General features: G+C 41.4%; 2 protein-coding genes across 3 annotated transcripts in view; both read right to left on the reverse strand.

Moving 5' to 3' along the window:
* Window positions 1-1,361, reverse strand: part of SLC39A14 (solute carrier family 39 member 14) — a 40,865-nt gene extending 39,504 nt beyond the window's left edge. For both annotated transcript variants that reach the window (XM_033134112.1, XM_033134111.1), the window contains exon 1: window positions 1,191-1,361. The gene's annotated coding sequence lies outside the window, so the exon portion shown is untranslated. The remainder of the gene's footprint in view (window positions 1-1,190) is intronic.
* A 5,901-nt stretch (window positions 1,362-7,262) lies between these two features.
* Window positions 7,263-18,004, reverse strand: part of PIWIL2 (piwi like RNA-mediated gene silencing 2) — a 68,910-nt gene continuing 58,168 nt past the window's right edge. The window contains exons 21-23 of the mRNA XM_033133401.1: window positions 10,791-11,044; window positions 10,235-10,342; window positions 7,263-9,582 (exon numbers count right to left, since the gene is read on the reverse strand). Coding sequence (XP_032989292.1) covers window positions 9,426-9,582; window positions 10,235-10,342; window positions 10,791-11,044 — 519 coding nt within the window. The 3' untranslated portion in view covers window positions 7,263-9,425. The remainder of the gene's footprint in view (window positions 9,583-10,234; window positions 10,343-10,790; window positions 11,045-18,004) is intronic.

The raw sequence follows: 18,004 nt of genomic DNA on the forward strand, positions 1-18,004 counted from the left end.
TTGCTTTACCAAGCTCCTCCCAGTTTTTATGGCTCTTGTTTTAAGAGGTAAGGATTAACGAATAAGAGACCAGAGATCCAATCTGACCTCAGCAAGCACTGACCCCTCCCCAAGGTCGTAGGGCAAGTGAGGAGCAGCGCTGGGACAGAGGCCAGGGTAGCCAAGTCAGCCCCCATGACACGTTATCAACACCACTTCCGAGCAGCCTATACCCAAATGGCCCGGGGTTCCTCGCGAAGAGTGATGACAAACCCCAAGCCAACGGTGACTCCAGGAGGAAGGGTCAGGTCAAGGCTGCTCCTGCCTCCATGCTTCCTTAGGTCCCTCACCAAATCATGTTCACAGTCCTCTTGAACACCCAGGCCCCGGCAGACACTAGATCCTCAAAACTGTAGCCACAAGCCAGAGCTGAGGACATTTTCTTGGCTTAACTGGACCTCAGGATCACATGGTGAAACTGCTTGGATGACTATTTTGATCTATTGCGCTAATCCACCGAGAGAGGGCAGCCTAAACCAGACCACCTAAATTGGTCGGTACGGACCAAAAATAGCTAAAAAGCCATACCCACCGGGCAAGCTTGGTCGGAGTTAGCTTAGTCCCTCCTTTGCCACTCTGCATCTCCTGCTACCGGCCAGCCGGAAGATTTGGGGGCATTTCTTCAGCTGGGGAGGTGGTCTGCGTGGGGTGGGGTAGGGGCCACAATTCTTGGAAAGCGAAGTCGGGAGGGACACCAGTGCTCCATTCGGGCCGCCCCACGAGCTGCCCACCGGATTTGCCCAACTATTCTCCGCTTTTTCTGTCCTCGCGTCTATGGGCTCCAGGAAGCCTCCCTCAGCCCTGCAGTGCAGCTTTCCACGTTCTGGGTACCTTCTCTGGCTCCCACATCCCGCGCTCTACAGCCCAACGGACCGCAGCTGCGACCTCCCTTCCCTCTCCTACTGACCCCATCGTGGCACCGCAGCCAGGTGTCGCCTCCTTCCAGTGTCTGGGCCCGTGTGCGGGCTCTCCGGAGCGACTCCCCGGTCCAGCCCGAGGCTTCGGGGACCGCGGCGCGGCTCCCGGTAGTACGCGCAGCCGGGCCCCCACCCCCACCCAGTGACCCGAGCCCGGAGGCGCACTGCTCCTCCGCGCGCTGCCGCATCCCTGGGGCACGGCGCGGCCCCAATCGCACGCCCTCAGCCCCTCACCTGAAGCTGGGGCGGACACCACCGGGCCCGCGCAATCTCACAAGCCAGGCCCACAGGCGGCCGGCAGCTGCAACGGCTGAGGTAGCGGCAGCGGCGGCAGCAGCTCTGTCCCGACGTCCGCGCAGGCAACCCGCGTGCCCTCTCCCCCTTGCCTGCGTCCGTCCCCGCCACGCCGCGCATGCTCGACTATATACCCTGCGCGTCAGCCTCGCCCCGCCCCCGACCTCGGCCCCGCCCCCGCCCCTCCCTGCGCTCCCCCGGGCCTGCCACGTGGGGCCCCCGCCAGCGGGAGGGGTACATGCGGGAACTACCGGTCCGCTGCCCGCTAGACCTGGACCCGCGATTGGCTTGCCCAGCTTTCCGGGTGAGCCAGCGCTCTTCTGCGTCTCGGGGCCCCAATGTGAGACCCTAGCTCACAGAGTCCTAGCTCACATCTAGCTTAGCCGGCTTCTTCTTCTAATCGCTTGGTGAATTCCATCCTTCATTCACAGAGGCCCCACAAGCTCCTCCTTCTTCTGGAAACCTCCCATTAAGACCTTTCCCCCTCTTACGTGGGAAACTAGCAACCTGGGCTCCAACCCTCAGGACTAAGACTGCTACTCACTTGACCAGTACGTATGTATATATGTTAAGAATTCTGATTAATGTAAAAAACTTCTCTTCCCTCCCCAATTCAGTTCTGAAACGTACCGCAAAAAGGGACGCACCAAAGATGTTTCTTCTGCATTTTCCCACCAGCCAAAAGAACAAAAATTTCCTGTACACGTGCCAAATAAACCGTACTACTCTCACTTTTCGAGCTAGATGTCTCACCACGCCCTCAAACGATCAGGCTCTCTAAGGAGCCAGATTTCTTAACCGAAAGCTGGGGACAATGTTAATTTTTGTGTGAGGAGTGTCCTAGCAGTCTCTTTGATGTGGGATAGTCCTATTGAGAAGGATATCAGGACTCGGAAATGCAAATTTCTTGAGAAAATAAGCCACCCATTAAACTCCCATTGTTCTTGTCTGCTGGACATCATGATTATTTCCTCTACAGCTAAGCTAGCGGCCACCTAGGTCTAGGGGACCCAAAAGAAGGGCCTTCTGATAGAACTGTAGCCAGTTAGTACCCACGTCCCTCTTCTAGCTCAAAGGTTAGTGCCCAGCTGGCACTGTCTGTGCATTTGCACAGGGAATGGGGACCACTCCCCACTTTGCAGGTCCTAGGGAAACGCCCACGATGGCAGTGCTAATGGGGAAGACAGCAGACAATCCCTAGAGCAGGTGGTAGGAAGAATCCGGGGCTGGATGGCAGCTTGTCCCTCAGGAACGGGTAGAGAGGGAAAAAGAGAAAAAGCACTGAAGCAATGCCAGAACGGGTAGACTGTTTATGCCACACTTGAAGAGACTAGCTGGGCCCTGGCTTTTTCTAAAATTCAATTATTCTCACCCTGCAATTACAGCGCTCCAGTTGGGTAAGGGGTGGGGTGATGTTACATTTTCCAAGCGATTTCAAAGTAATAGTATCTCTTGCAGAATTTCCCTTGGAGCCCCGTCATCTTTGTAATAACCCTTTATATTTGTCTTTCTTGGTTAAACGCGGAGTATTTTTCAGACATTATGTCATCCATTTGGGATTCTTAATCCCATCTCCAATGGGGCTGTCCGAAATGGTCCAGTCCGTACCACTCCTTCCTGTCCTTAAGTTTGAGAAAAGGAATGAGAAACTCACTAGAGATTAAGTAAAACAAGCATGCTTCTAATACAGAGAGCTCTGAAAAGTACGAAGGCCATCAATACATATTACAAAGGGTGTGACTCTCTTCTGAAAACTGAGGTCCAAAAGCAATCCCATGGCTTTTCCAGGCCAGGTATCAATACTACACACAGGAAAATAAACCACCTGTCAGAGACAGAAGGGGAGGCAGGGCAAGACACCCACCACAGTGCCTATCACAGCATTCTCACTTGTTTGCAACCAGAGGAAGGGTAGAGCTGCCAAAGTCCACCAAAGCTGATAAGGTATCAGTAACCCATTAGGGGAATACAATTAATTATTAACACAGCTTGAAATCAAAAGGTGATGAACTCTCCATATCCACCCCCACACAAAATCCTGTACGTATGCCCTGACCAAGTCCATCCTCCTTGTTGTTGAGTAGTTAGTTCTTTCACACCTAATGCCAGGTGGGATCCCAATTCCATCTTTTTCTCTAGCTAGTATGTTCTTTCTTCCTCTTAAATTAGGTTGGTGCAAAAGTAATTGCGGCTTAAAAGGTTAAAAATAATTGCAAAAACCCCAATTACTTTTGCACCACCTTAGTATTACCCCATTTCCACTTGTCAAAATTCTAACTCTTCAAAGCCACCTCCCTTCAGAAAGCTCCTTGATTCTTCTGAAGCATATTTGATCTGCCCTTTCAATTTTTGTTGACATTAAAAAATATTTACACTGCAACTCCAGTACAATATAGCAAACAAAAATTTTACACAACTTTCTTAGTATATGCAATGTACTGGTATTTTATATTCTATTTCAATTTTTTAAAAAGTGGCAACAAACCTACAAAATTGATTCCATGACCCATTGAGTCATAATTCACAGCATTAAAACATTTTATATGGTTTATGGTACTCGCATTTTCCCCTTAAAATTATTACATTTCTATCCCTAACCTCATTAGACTTTAATCTGTCTCAATTATCAAAGATTTCTGTATAGAACTGTATCTGCTAACATAACATCTTGCACCTAACAGATTCTCAACAAGTATTTGTTGGATTAATGAATCGGCCAGCTCACTAAGTTTGACATCAGGCAGTGTTTAAGGGAACTAAACACAAAAATCTGACATTTTTGTGACTATTTCCCTTCTGGCAAGATACCACAGCTACCTGCAAAAAGACATGCAGACAGATTTCCTATAGCTGAAGGGGGTGGAATAGCCTTGGGAAAGAAGCCAGAGAACTGAGTTCCCCAGCTCTGACTGTGTATAGGGTGGGACTATGGACTCAGAAAATCAAAGCTCCTTCATGGTTTGTGTCAACAAGGTAGGCAACTAACTTATCAGCAGGCTGGGGCAAAGACCCCCCTTTACACTCCCCAGCTTTAGGGCCGGCTGGAGAGAGACAGGAGAGAGAAACCAATAATCAGATTTCTATGATACTTTTAAGGGGAAAAATGAGTTTTCTGTTTCGGTATGTTTAATGAATTTAAGAGGATCAGAGGGAATGTGAAGGTTCTAGTTTACCCAAAATCAGGTCTGAGGACCAGCACCCCACACTCCATCAGCCAAGAGAGTTAGAACACCTTTAGAAGCCTCTATCGTTTGTTATCCTCTGACGGTTTCGGCAGATGAAGTCAATTGGGAAAAGTAATGCTTGGTTCAGTAGCAAGTTATCTCTAGGAATTTATCCATTTCATCTAAGATACCTAAATTGTTGGCATTTAATTGTTCATTTTATTCCTTTATAGTTCTTTTTATTTCTGTAAGATCAATAGTCCCCTTTCATTCCTGTTTTTAATAATGAGTCTTTTTTCCCCCTTGGCCAATCTAGCTAAAGGTTTGCCTATTTTGTCAATCTTTTCAAAGAACTAATTTTGGTGTTGCTGATTTTTCTCTATTGTTTTTCTATTCTCTATTTCATTAATTTCTGCTCTGGTCTTTATTAGGAAATATTACTTTTGTCCTCACTTTTGAATTCATGTTTAGCTAGGAAAAGAATTCCAACTTGATGTTGCATGAAGTTCTTTTTCCTTTTGTCTTAAGCATCTTTTGTGGGTGATGCTAGTCTGTTGCTGATTTGATGACTTTTCTTTGTAAGCAATCTCTTTCACCTCTGGTTGTTTTTAAGATTCTCGGTCTTTGGTGTTCCAGAGTTTCACTTTGATACATACAGGAGTAGGTGTGATTTTCTTTTATCTTCAATGAATTTCTTCAGGTAGAGGATTCATATTTGTTTCTAATTCTGGAAAATTCTGTCTTTACGTCTCCCATATTGTGTCATTCTATTTTAACATGCAGGAACTCCTATTAGGCAAATGTTGGACCTTCTGATTCTCTCCTCTCTTCTCTTCCATTGTTCCCATTTATACCTCTCTGTGCTGCAATCCAATTGACTTAGTATTTGCTTCTGCAGGTTTCAGGGCTCTGACCAGTCTGGGCCAGTCTTTGTGGTAATTTTTCAGCTTGTGGTCCTTCTACATGCCAGTAATAGAAATACAGACTACAAATACCTGTATGTAGCCCAGGCTTAGGGATTTCTCGTGAATGCCTTTTTACGTGTGAGTTTCCTTGCTGCTGCCCCAAGATGGTTGGCAGGGACTCTCTACTCCCCTCCCAGGCTCCAGCTCTCTTCATCCAGGAGACTTCAGTCCAGCTATTGTGCATCTCACAGGGTCTGAGACCACTTCTTCTATCCTTTCCTGGTATGAAAACCTTCAGTGCTCCTGCATTTTGTCCATAACCCTGGGAGCTGTGTTGTCACCAACTATCATCACTCTGGCTGCCCTTTCTTTCTTGTACCTCGATATTTTCTTTCCTTCCTTCTTTCCCTTGTTCCATGTCCCCCAAATTCAGCTACTTAAAAGATACTTTCCTATTGTGGCCAACATTTGTCAGTTGGTCAGCTCAGTGTGTCATGTTTTCAGAAGTCTCTCGTTTACTCATTAAAAAATATCTATTTTTAGAGCAAGTTTAGGTTCACAGCAGAACTGCACAGAAAGTAGAGATTTCCTGTATACACACAGCCTCTCCCGCTGTCAACAGCCCCCACCACAGTGGTAAATTTGTTGCAACTGAGGAGCCTCCACTGACACATCCTAGTCACCCCAAGTCCATAGTTTTACCTCAGGGTTCATGCTTGTCTTTCACAGCCTATGGGTTTGGACAAATGTATGACAGGTACCCACCATTACAATATCCTACAGAATAGTTTCCTTGCCCTAACAATCTTCTGTGCTCTGCCTATTCATCCCTTCCTTTCCCCTACATCCTGATCTTTTTACTGTCTCCATAGTTTTGCCTTTTCCACAATGTCATGTAGTTGGACTCACACGGTATGTAGCTATCTCAGATTGGCTTCTTTTACTTAGCAACATGCAATTAAGTTTCCTCTGTCTTTTTATGGCTTAATAGCTCATTTCTTTGTAGCACTGAATAATATTCCATGGTCTGGATGTACCCCCGTTTATTTATGCATTCGCCTACTGAAGGACATCTTGGTTGCTTCCAAGTGTTGGCAATTATGGATAAAGCTGCTATAAACATCTGTATGCAGGTTTTTGTGTAGACGTACGTTTTCAACTCATTTGGAGACAACACCAAGGAGTTATGTTGCTGGAGTTTATTGGTAAGAGTATGTTTAATGTAGAAACTGCCAAAGTGACTGAACCATGTTGCACTCCCACCATCCATGAATGAAGAGTTTCACTGCTCCACATCCTCGCCAGCATTTGGTGTCAGTGTTTTGGATTTTGGCCATTCTAACAGGTGTGTGATGGTTATCTAATTTTAATTTGTAATTCTCTAATGGCATATGATGTTGAGCATCTGTTCATGTTTATTTGCCAACTATATATTTTCTTTGGTGTGGGATGTCTGTTCAGGTCTTTTGCCCAATTTTTAATGAGTCTATTTTATTATTGTTGAGTTGTATATTTTGGGTAAGAGTCCTTTATCAGATATATCTTTTGCAAATATTTTCTCCCAGTCTGTGGCTTATTTTCTCATCCTCTTGATTTTCCTCTTTTAGAAAAAGAAAGTCCAGACAGGAAAAATTACTGACACCCAGATAAAGCTGGCAATAGAGCCACAAAGAGAGAACAGGGTCTTCTCCAATAATCCCAAATCACTGAGAAACTTCAGGCACAAATTTTAACATTGTCAGTATAAAGAGGTCGTCACTTGTAAAACTATTCTTTTTTATACCATTCAAAAAAATGGCCCTGTAGCACTATATACAAATTAGGTTCTTTCTATAGAACGAGTTTGAAAAGCTCTGCATCATTTAAGAAGTTTAAGTTGGATAATGCACGTAAATGAAGCACTGTTATCATTTAAGGAGTTTCTGAATAAGTAGAATGGGATGTAGTGATGAAGCAAGCAGCCAGAGTGTTTTGGGAAGGTATTTTTAAGGGTTATAGACGCACCATGAAGTACATGCAAAGAGCAAGCATTAGAAAAAGAGGAGGGGGAGGGCCACCCTGGGGAGCTGGTTCTCATATAAGACTAAGAGAAACTGTCTGATGGGAAAAGAGATTTAAAAAACAAGACAAACACACACATACACACAAGTACCTACTCTGTTCCAGAAGTAAGGCTGTTAGTGTCTTTTCCAAGAAATCTTACTACCCAAGTCACAGTGAAATTACCTGGCTACTAATACTGGAGCTGCACCGTGCATGCCAAGTAACAAATTAATAATTCTAGTAATAAACTAATAATTGAAGTATTACAGCTCTATGAAGGAAAAACCTGTATCAATGTATCAACAACACTATTTCAAACACAACTGCACATTTATAGAAATGTTTTTATTTATTTACCACCTGGTGACCCGATCATTTCACAGTAAGACTGAAAAACAAAGCAAGAAAACCAGGAATAAAAAGCCCAAGAAATTTTTGTATAATCAAGTATTTGCCTTTTCTGATTATATAAGAGAAAGTGAGTATTAGGAAACACAAACTTCCAAAGAGAAATTCAAAATGCTTCCAAAGAGAATCAGAAAAGTGATCTGTTAAGCCAGAGACCTATGCTCCAATTGGTTTGATTCAGTGGTTTTAAAATCCCAGGTCTTTGCCTCACCCCACCTCCCGCATCCCAGGGAAACCAGAGTGCACATGAGGACCATTAACACCTAGAGCTCCTCAACCTCTACTGGACACTGCGACAAACTGACACCTTGCCTGCTTTTCTTCTTCTGAGGAGTTTCAAGCTCAAGTTTCTCTTCTCACACACTGTCACATAAAATGGAATTTCTGCTTCGTCCCTTCCCTGCCACCATGCCAAAATATAAATAAATAAATAAATAAATAAATAAAAATTTGAAAAGGTTAAATAAAACTGGTTTTTAAAACCCAGTTGAAGCGAGGTAGGATTGAAGTTACCCTGAAGGGATTGGAAGATTTTAAAAGGGGGGGAAGTGAACACAAAAAACCAGTGCTTCCCAAAAAACTGCAACCCACAGGCATAGTGATAACTTTCTAAACCGAAATGTGTGGACTTTGGCAGGAGTGTCATGTTTTCCAAAGCCAACTTCTGGAAATCTTAACCTGGATTCAGAAAAATTCCTAACAAGATGAGCCAATAGCCAGAAAGAAGTTATTGAGCAAGGGAAATGAGAGATTCAATTCACAAATATATCAACAGAAGAGAAGGCCACACACCTGGGAGAAAGGTTCAAGAAAAACTCACATCCCATCATAAACCTTCCTTGCCGTTGAATTTCACGTATTGTGATTCTTGATTTAAAACCTGAAACTTACTACAGATCAGTAGTAATAAAGAGTAAGGGTGTCTGTGCATGTCGGAGGGGAGGAAGGAAATCAACATGGTAATTGAAATAAACAGAAAAACTTTATCCGGCCTTTCTCAGGAGGCAAAGGGAGAAATAAATGCCCCTTTCAAAGTCAGCTCAAGTCACAGGTGTCAGAAACTCAGTTCCTGGAGAAGACTAGGTCAGTAAGGGCCTGACTATACCACCAGTTGGTTTTACTACATGTCTTTCACACTTGCCAGCAATAGTAATATCTTGAAAAATTTTTGCCTTACATGCCTTTTTATTACTTTTCCCAGTTGCTCAAATAAAGTAACTCTCTACTTTAAAAAATGTGCAGTGACTTCATTCATTATCACTTCTGGCACCAGAAGGGAGAACTGCTTAGTAAGCAGAGCTTCTAGGTGTAATTTCAGCTTCTGCAGGTTTCTACAGCTCCTGCTGGTTTTGCCGGCTCTTCAAGATTCCCCCATATTCACCCACTCCATCTACACAGCAGCAGTGTCACCCCCATTTGCTCTACAAAGGCCACAAGGCAATTTCCAGCTGATACAATACTTAGAATGGAACTTGCTTCTTGGTGATACTACGTTTAAAATAGAAATAAAGGAAAAAAAGATATCTTATTCTACTGGGTTGGCGCAAGGGAAAACATGAACACAAAAGTCCCTTCAGTCTATGTTGATCCTGCATGAGTCACAGCCGAGTCCAGAAGTCTAATTTCTTTACTCAGTCCATATCCTGGTTGTCCAGTCACAGAAAGAACAGACTCTCGCACAGCTGGATGGCTGGTTCATGATGCAAGATTTGTCCTGACAGGAAAGCTAGCTTGTGGGCATACTTGCAAGGAGCTGGAACTCTGATGGTACCAGGCCAATTCCAGTACATGTGGCATAGTTTGAAAGTCAACCTGCAGGCCAAGAAGAAAAGATGAACCTTATGACCCTTCACCTTCAATCTGGGGCATGATTATGTACTTACGGGTGCATATTTTCCAGCAAACTGGGGGATTAAGGAATATGTGATGCAACTTTTATTTATTTACTTTTACATGATGCAACTTTTGGGAATCATTATTTTTAAGTGGAATTGTTTCTATTGCCACCACCATTTGTAAGCTAGGAGGACATGGGTAAATTCCCTCACTTCAGGTGCCCCCCCTATTTTTATGTGAAAATAAGGAAAACACTTTTTTTGTTTGTTCGTTTGTTTTGCCTCAAGAATAGCCAGAAGGATAAATACCCCAGCAAAGTATTTATATAATCTGATCTTAAGGGCTTTGGGTCTCAAATCAGGTTGGATGTCAAAATCATCCAGAGCAGTTTTTTAAAATACAAATGCCTCAGAACGGTTGGGGGTAACTCCTGGACATCAGCATGTTTTTTAAAGCTCTTCAAGTAATTTTAATGTACAACAAGGATTACCAATCACTTCTCAAAAAGATACCATTATCATGAAAGACATAAAGAAACTCCAGGAGTAAATATCCCTGGGGGTGGGCAGTGACTTCACCTTAAGTTAGCTGTCCAGAATTATTTCAAGTGAGTTTCTGGTCAGCTCACCTCTGCATATGATCAGGGCTCAGGTTTGCAGTGTTGAGAACACACACATAATGGGTAGGAAGGCCACAACCCTGCCGTACATGATGGGCCAGAAGGTAGAAGTCCACCCTAATAAAGAAAAAGGACAAAATAATGATATGGTTGGATTTGGCCAAACAAAGGTGGAAAAAATCTTGGATATCATTGTAGCTCCTTCACCTAAGGAGCTACAATGATATCCAAGATTTTTTCCACCTTTGGTTCAAGCGCACACAGAGACAAAACCATGATTAGAACTCAGATCTTCTGACACTACAGGCTATTCAAGAATGGTGGTAGAAACTACCATTTCTGGGTGCAGAACGTTAAGCATGTATGAACTCAGGGGAAGAAGGTATGTTCAATATTTTATACTTAAGAAGTAAAAACTTTATTATTTTTTTTCCTGCTAGTTTTTTAAGCTTTATTTTTTAGCAGTAAACTCTGAGGATTCCATTCCACATCTCTCCAACATATCCAGGGAATGGATAACCTCTGCAACCTATTCTTGCTGAAATGTCATGTTTTGTCCACTTACCATTCACAGCTTGTTACTGTATGATCTACCACAGTCCCAGGGGAGGGAGTCACAAAGTACTCGGTGGTGGCCAGGTACAGATTGATGCTGATTTTCTTCTGAACTACAAATACCACCATCTTGGGCTGATAATTCTCAAAAGCTTCAAAACACTTCTGTAGCTGAGGAATCTCATAGTTGGCAACTGTCTTTAGCTGGCCGTCAGACACTCCATCACGGTACACCACAATCTTCTCTGGGAGACAGTGGTTCACCTGAAATGACACCTACTGAGGTGAGCGTGGAGCCCTGGGACTAACGAGCACGGGCAGTGAGAGGCTGGCTCAGAACACCACTGGGCCCAAAGCCACCGTGTCAGAAGAGCAAGGGGGAAAAAGCTCCTTGCCATTTTTACACTTCCTCAGGGTAGTAAAACAGGCCTGGTACATCAAAGGTTTTATAAAAAATGAAAGCAAAACAAACAAGTTATGAGTCATACGCATATGTCTCATATTCAGTGTGAACAAAGTTAGAAGGAATGGGAGGAAAATTATGGGCTAAATCAATCTTCTTCTACTTGGATTTAATACTAATTACTGTCTAGGCCAAGAACGAGGTGAGCTGTTAGAGAAATTCTAACATAGACCACACATCCCACAGATGGGCCATTCTCACATTTTTATGTACCAGCAACACCCAAAGTTGCTAACAAGTGAAAGGGTCCTTTACTAACTATTATTCTACAACCAGGTATAATGTGAAACATTTTTACTATAACTAAGTAATTAGCAAACAGTCATGGTGAACTGTCCACGGATCCAAAGCAAATTAAATGCTGGTTTACATCAGTTTGAAGAATAATTTTTTCCCCATTTAGAGAATATAATTATGTTCTAGTCATGTTCAACTTCAACAGTTGGAGAATAAGATGTTCCATTTTAAACTAGAAGTTCTCTGAAAACTATTTTAGTTTAATTCACAGTTAAGTGACAGTTTGATTATAGTTGAGTGTAGCTCATTCTAGAGTTTTGTTCACAATACCTAAATTATCACTGAATTAAATATGCACATACTATACATTCCGTATATGTTACTTACTTTATATGAAAATTTAAGTTTCATTTCAAAGGACACTTTCTTAAAATAATCACCTAGACATTTTGGCAGCTTAAGTTCATAATTTCAAATATTTCATAAATGTTCCATTCCTTTTTTTCTGAGAGAAACCTCAAATACTACATTTACAAACATGTAATTAATTTTCATATTCCAAGATTAGATTTCCTGCCCCAGTTGGTAGCACCTTTTTTGTTTCTGTGTTGCTTTTGGCTGTCTAACATCTATTCCACCTTTTTTGGTCAGAGCATCGAGTTTCTTCCAGCCTCCAGCAGGAGAGCCTGGTGGGACTATTAACCGAGGTACCTTCCCCTAATCCAGGCTTTCTCAACCTCAGCACTACTGACACGTGGGACTGGATAATTCTTTGTTAGGTCTAGTTCATCTAGTCCATTCTTGTCACTACAGGATATTTAACAGCATTTGGGCCTCTACCCACTAGATGCCAGTAGCAATTTCCCCAAATTATAACCCAAAATGTCTTTAGACACTGCCCACTGAGAAGACAAAACTGCCCCCAGCTGAGGACCACTGCACTAACCAAAGAACAGAGAGATGACTCAAGCCATACCGACATTCCTCCCTTGCTCTGAATCTTGAGCAGAGAATGAAAATCACTTGGAGTTTTGTCCCTCTGATGTGGTACCTCTTCGTGTCCCTGCTTCTGGACCTCCAGAAGCTACCCTGGCTCCTGTGCATTCCCAGCTTAACGCTCCACCTTTTCATCACTCCTGAGACTTTCCATGATCCTATCAATCAATTCCCCTTTTGCTAAAGTTAGCACATGCCTGTGATTCCCCAAAGACCCCTAACTGATATGCTGTGTGAAAAGGTGAGCACCACCACAGGCACTGAGATATGGAAGAAATCCTCATTTCACAGACGGGGAGACAGAGAGGAAGCACTCTGGATCTAGGACCAGGTAACCTAGGACTGAGTCCGATTCTGCAGCTCTTCAGCTGTAATCATGAAGACCAAATTTCCTCAGTTGAAAAATGGAGACAAAGGACCCCCTTATACCTTCTTCTCAGGGTTGTTAAGAGGAATAAAGTAAATATACCGGGTGTGCCAAAAAGCATATACACATGACTTGTATTCATCTTTTGTTATCGGTATATATTATTAGTATTTTAATACAGTTTTTTCCTTTCTTAAAATGTGTATACATTTTTTTGGCATGGTGTGTCTGTGTGTCTACATATACATATAATTTAAAGTGGTACGCTAAATGAGACTGAGCTACACTAAGAGAAGGGACGTAAGATCAATGGAATGAAAAATGGAATCCAATTCACTGACATCACCTCTTTATTTAAAATTTGCTAAGAACCCCTGAATGTGAGGACTATACACTATGTAAGCTTCCAGGAGAAGTGAAAGACGTGATCCCTGTTATCAAGGAGCTTAAACATCTAGTAACAGTCAACAATGGTAACTTTTTTTAGGTTCTCTCATTCATTCTCATCACTTTATAAATGATAAAACCATGCTCTGAGGAGGGGTCAGGACATGTGACAAATCACAATATGGATACATAAATGTTAAATGTACTGTGTGTTATTAAAGTACTTCTGTACATGAAACAATAAATTAATGAGTGACTTGAAAGCAGGGTTGTGCTTGCCTGGCTTGGTATCCCTAGTACTGGGTACAATGCAAGGGTCAAGTAGAAAATAAGTATCTGCTAAAAGCCTGAGACTTTATTTTTAATGTGTGGCTTCATTCATTCACGGAACACACATTTAATGTCCACTAGATATAAGCCATTGTGCCTGTCTCAAACAATTAGAAAATTATTTCAATACCATCCAAATATTCACGGAACTCAAATTAGAACGGGGAGACAGATACATAAAGCAAATGCTCTCAATACATCATAAATAACATAATTAAGGTGTAAGTAAAATGCTCGGAGAACAGAGAAGTATACGACGTTTGTTCTCTGGAGGGAGAAGTGACCATTACACCTCAGGAAAAGGCATGATGAAAGAATCAGCAGACAGTTCAGTCAGCATAGAAGGATAAAAGGATCCAGGTAGAGCAGAGGCGAACACCTAGACTGTGGCCGGACATGGCTGAAGTAAATGACTGAAGACCAACCTCTGTGATCAGTCCCACGTTTAGAAGATTCCTCTGGCAACAATCTACAAAACAGACTGAAGATGATTACAAATGAATATTAAGAGATCACTTCCAGTTCAGGATGTCAAAAAATATAGAAAAGTTTCATTCCCATGGTAACACCAGAAAAATCAAAATAATATAAAAATCACACATATATATGGGACTATTAAAGACCAGTAGATACAGAAAGCCTTGACAAACTGATCTCCAAAAAGGAGGAGGCTTCACAGCTGAGTGGTGAATTTCTGAAGCTTCCAAGGGACAAATGCCACGAGTGAGTGTGGGCAGCAGGAAGAGGAGGTCTGAGGTCTGAGAAAGTTTATCAGGTCAACAAGAGGCCAGATAGATGGGACTCTAGGGAAATGGCTGAGTAGGAAGCACCAGGAATCTGTCTCCCCACCTAGATAACAACTGCACTGGAAGAATCTGTCTGATGCAACTATTTTGGAACTCGGAAGTCTGTTGAGGGCTTGCAACATCCAAGGGAAGACTTGGATAGCTAATATTAATATTAATACCAGCTCTTAGCACAATAGCAGTTCCCTAGCCCAACCCTCAGCCACATTTCTGGACCCTGTCCTACAAATATTAGGATCTGTGCTCTGACTGATAGCTGCTGCTTCTGATTATGGAAGTGCAGAGAGCCTGGGGGACATTGGTGTTGCACTTCCCCCTCCAACTGAAGTGACTTCCAGTAGATCTAACAGGCTGATGTGATTCCTCCGTGCCCCCATTCATTTTTTCCCTTTTCCTCTTGGGAGTCAGACATTAAAGACAAGAACATTTATAAAACAACTGTATATGTGGGGGGAAATTAGAAAGTAACCACTCATGCCCAGGGAAAGACCTGAGAAGACCTTAAATTTATACTGCAGGCTGAGCCCCAGCACAGATACAGCCTACAGCAATCAAAAAACAAAAACAATAACAAAAAACCAGCAAACCCTGGGGAAGGAGAAGAATCTGATTTCCAGAGTTACCACATTATTGGATTAAAATGTCATTTTTCACCAAAAAGTCATAAGGCATACAAAAAAAAAAAAAAAAAAACCACAGAAAAATATAGCTCATTCAGAGGAAAAATTAAATCAACAGAAACTGTCGCTGAGAAAGATCTGATGGCAGCCACATACTAGCCAAAGACTTTAAAACAACCATCTTAAAGATGCTCAAAGAACTAAAAGAAGATATGGAGAAAGTAAATAACGTGTGATAAAAATGGAACTATCAATGAAGAGAAAACCTGAAAAATAACCGAAAAGAAATTCGGGAGCTGAAAAGTACAGTAACTGAAATAAAAAATTCACCAGCTAAATTCAAAGGTAGATTTAAGTGGACAGAAGAACCAGTTAACCTGAAGAGAGGCAATGGAAATTACCAAGTCTGAGGAAGAGAGAAAAAAGATTCGGAAAAAAAAAAATAAAGAGAGAGAGCCTAAGAGACCTGTAGGACAACAGTCAGTGAACCAACATACACATCATGGGAGTCCCAGAAGGAGAAGAAAGAAAGAGGTAGGGAGAATATTTGAAGAAATAATGGCTGCAAACTTTCTAAATCTGATGAAAGACAATAATATAAACATTCAAGAAGCTCAATGAACTCTAAGTAAGATGAATTTAAAGAGACGCACACCAAGATACATTATAATCAATTTTTCAAAAGCCGAAGACAAAGAATCATGAAAGCAGCAAGATAAAATCAAATCGTCACATACAAGGGATCTATCCTCAATAAGATTATCAGCAGACTGCTCATCAGAAACTTTGGGGGCCAGAATGTAGTGTGCTGATACATTCAAAGTGCTAAAGGAAAAAAATCCATCCAAAACTCGTCAGGCAAAGCATTCCTTCCAAAGTCAAGAAGAAATTAAGACCTTCCCAGATAAACAAAAGCTGAGAGTTTGTTACCAATGGACATGCCCTCAAGGATGAAATGAAAGAATGCTACACTGTAACATGAAGCTGTATAGAGAAATAAAGCTCTCAATAAGGCAAAAATCATGGGCAATTATAAAATCAGTATTACTCTAACAATGGTTTGTTTACTATATTTTTTGTTTTCTACATGATTTAAGAGATTGCACATTTAAAGAAAAAATTTAGTCTAAAACCTAGTGTTATTGTAACTTTGGTTTGTAACTATAAATCTTGTTTTTTCACATAAGAGACAAATGCATTTAAAATAATTATTAGTTTATGTTTTGGGGCACATGATGTATAAAGATGTAATTTTGTGACCTAACAGCTGAAAGGGGTAGGGAAAGACATAAAGGAGGACAGTTTTTGTATGTTACTGAAGTTAAGCTGCTATAAAGTCAAATTAGAGTATTTTAACTTTAGGATGTTAAATGTAATCCCCATAGTAACCATAAATAGCTATTGAACATACACAAAAGGAAATGAAAAAGAAATTTGAAAGTTTCACTACAAAAAATCAACTGAGCACAAAAGAAGATAGCAATACAGTAAATGAGGAACAGAAAACAAAATCTATAGGGCATATAGAAAACAAATAGCAACATGACAGAAGTCCTTCTTTATCAGCAATTACTACAAATGTAAATGGACTAAACATTCTAATGAAAAAACAGAGATTGGCAGAATGGATAAAAACATATGATCCAACTATATGCTGTCTACAAGAGACTTACTTAAATCCAAAGACACAAATAGATTGAATATGCAAGAATGGAAAAAGATATTCCATTAAATAGTAATAAAAAGAGAGCAGGGGTGGCTATGTTAGTATCAGATAAAATAGACTCTAAATCAAAAATGGTTATAAGAGACAAAGAGAGACATTATACATTAATAAAAGGTTCAATACTGCAAGATGTAATAATTACACAGCTAATGACAGACCATCAAAATAAAAGTATATGAAGCAAAAACTCACAGAACTGGAGACTCATTAGGGAAATGCAAATCAAAACTACAGTGAGATACCACCTCACACCTATTAGGATAGCTAAAATAAAAAACCGAAACAAAAAACCCAAACCAGAAAACAAGTGTTGACAAAGATGTGGGGAAATTGGAATCCTTGTACACGGTGGGAATATAAAATGGTACAACTACTCTAGAAAGCAGTTCCTCAAAAAATTAAAAATAGATTTAACAAGAGGATCAAGCAATTACACTTTTGGATATCCACCCTAAAAAACTGAAAGAATCTCAAAAAGATATTGGTACACCCATGTTCATAGCAGCATTATTCACAACAGCTAAAACGTGGAAGCAACCCAAGTATCCTTCAACAGATGAACGGATACAGAAAATGTGGTATATACATACCATGGAATATTATTCAGCCTTAGGAGGAAGTTCCACAACTTACTACAACATGGATGAACTTCGAGGATATTATGCTAAGTGAAATAAGCCAGTCACAAAAAGACAAATACTGTATGATTCCACTTACGTAAGATACCTAGAGCAGTCAAAATCAGAAAGACAGAAAGCAGAATGTGGCTGAGGGGAGAATGGGGAGTCATTGTTTAAATGGGGATAGAGTTTCAATTTTGCAAGGTGAAAATAATTATGGAGATGGATAGTGGTGATGATGCACATTATAAATGTATTTAATACCACTGAACTGTATACTTAAAACTGGTTAAGATGGTAAAATTTACGTTGTATATATAAAAAAAAAAATTGGGAAAAAAAGGCCAGGCAAGCCATCAGCAATTGTGGGTGCAGGAAGGGCAGGCTGAGGTCTGGAACAGTAACAAAACAATAATCACTTGTTCAAGGTAACTCTGCACCCCAATCTCTTCCCAATTCTGCTAGGAGGGAAGTGAAAGTGGAACTAAAAAGCAGCAAGAGCCCCTACTCTTACACATCCTACAGCTGCCTGCTACTTCTGATGCCAAAGGCAAGACCTGGATCCACTCCCTTCCTGCTCTAGGGTCAAACACTAATAACAAGTTTGGCCCTATGGAGTCATTATTCACAGCCGCAGCCAGAGCAACACTGGCACCAACAGGGGGTGAATTA

This window comes from Rhinolophus ferrumequinum, chromosome 18 (assembly GCF_004115265.2).
Source record: "Rhinolophus ferrumequinum isolate MPI-CBG mRhiFer1 chromosome 18, mRhiFer1_v1.p, whole genome shotgun sequence".
NCBI lineage: Eukaryota > Metazoa > Chordata > Mammalia > Chiroptera > Rhinolophidae > Rhinolophus > Rhinolophus ferrumequinum.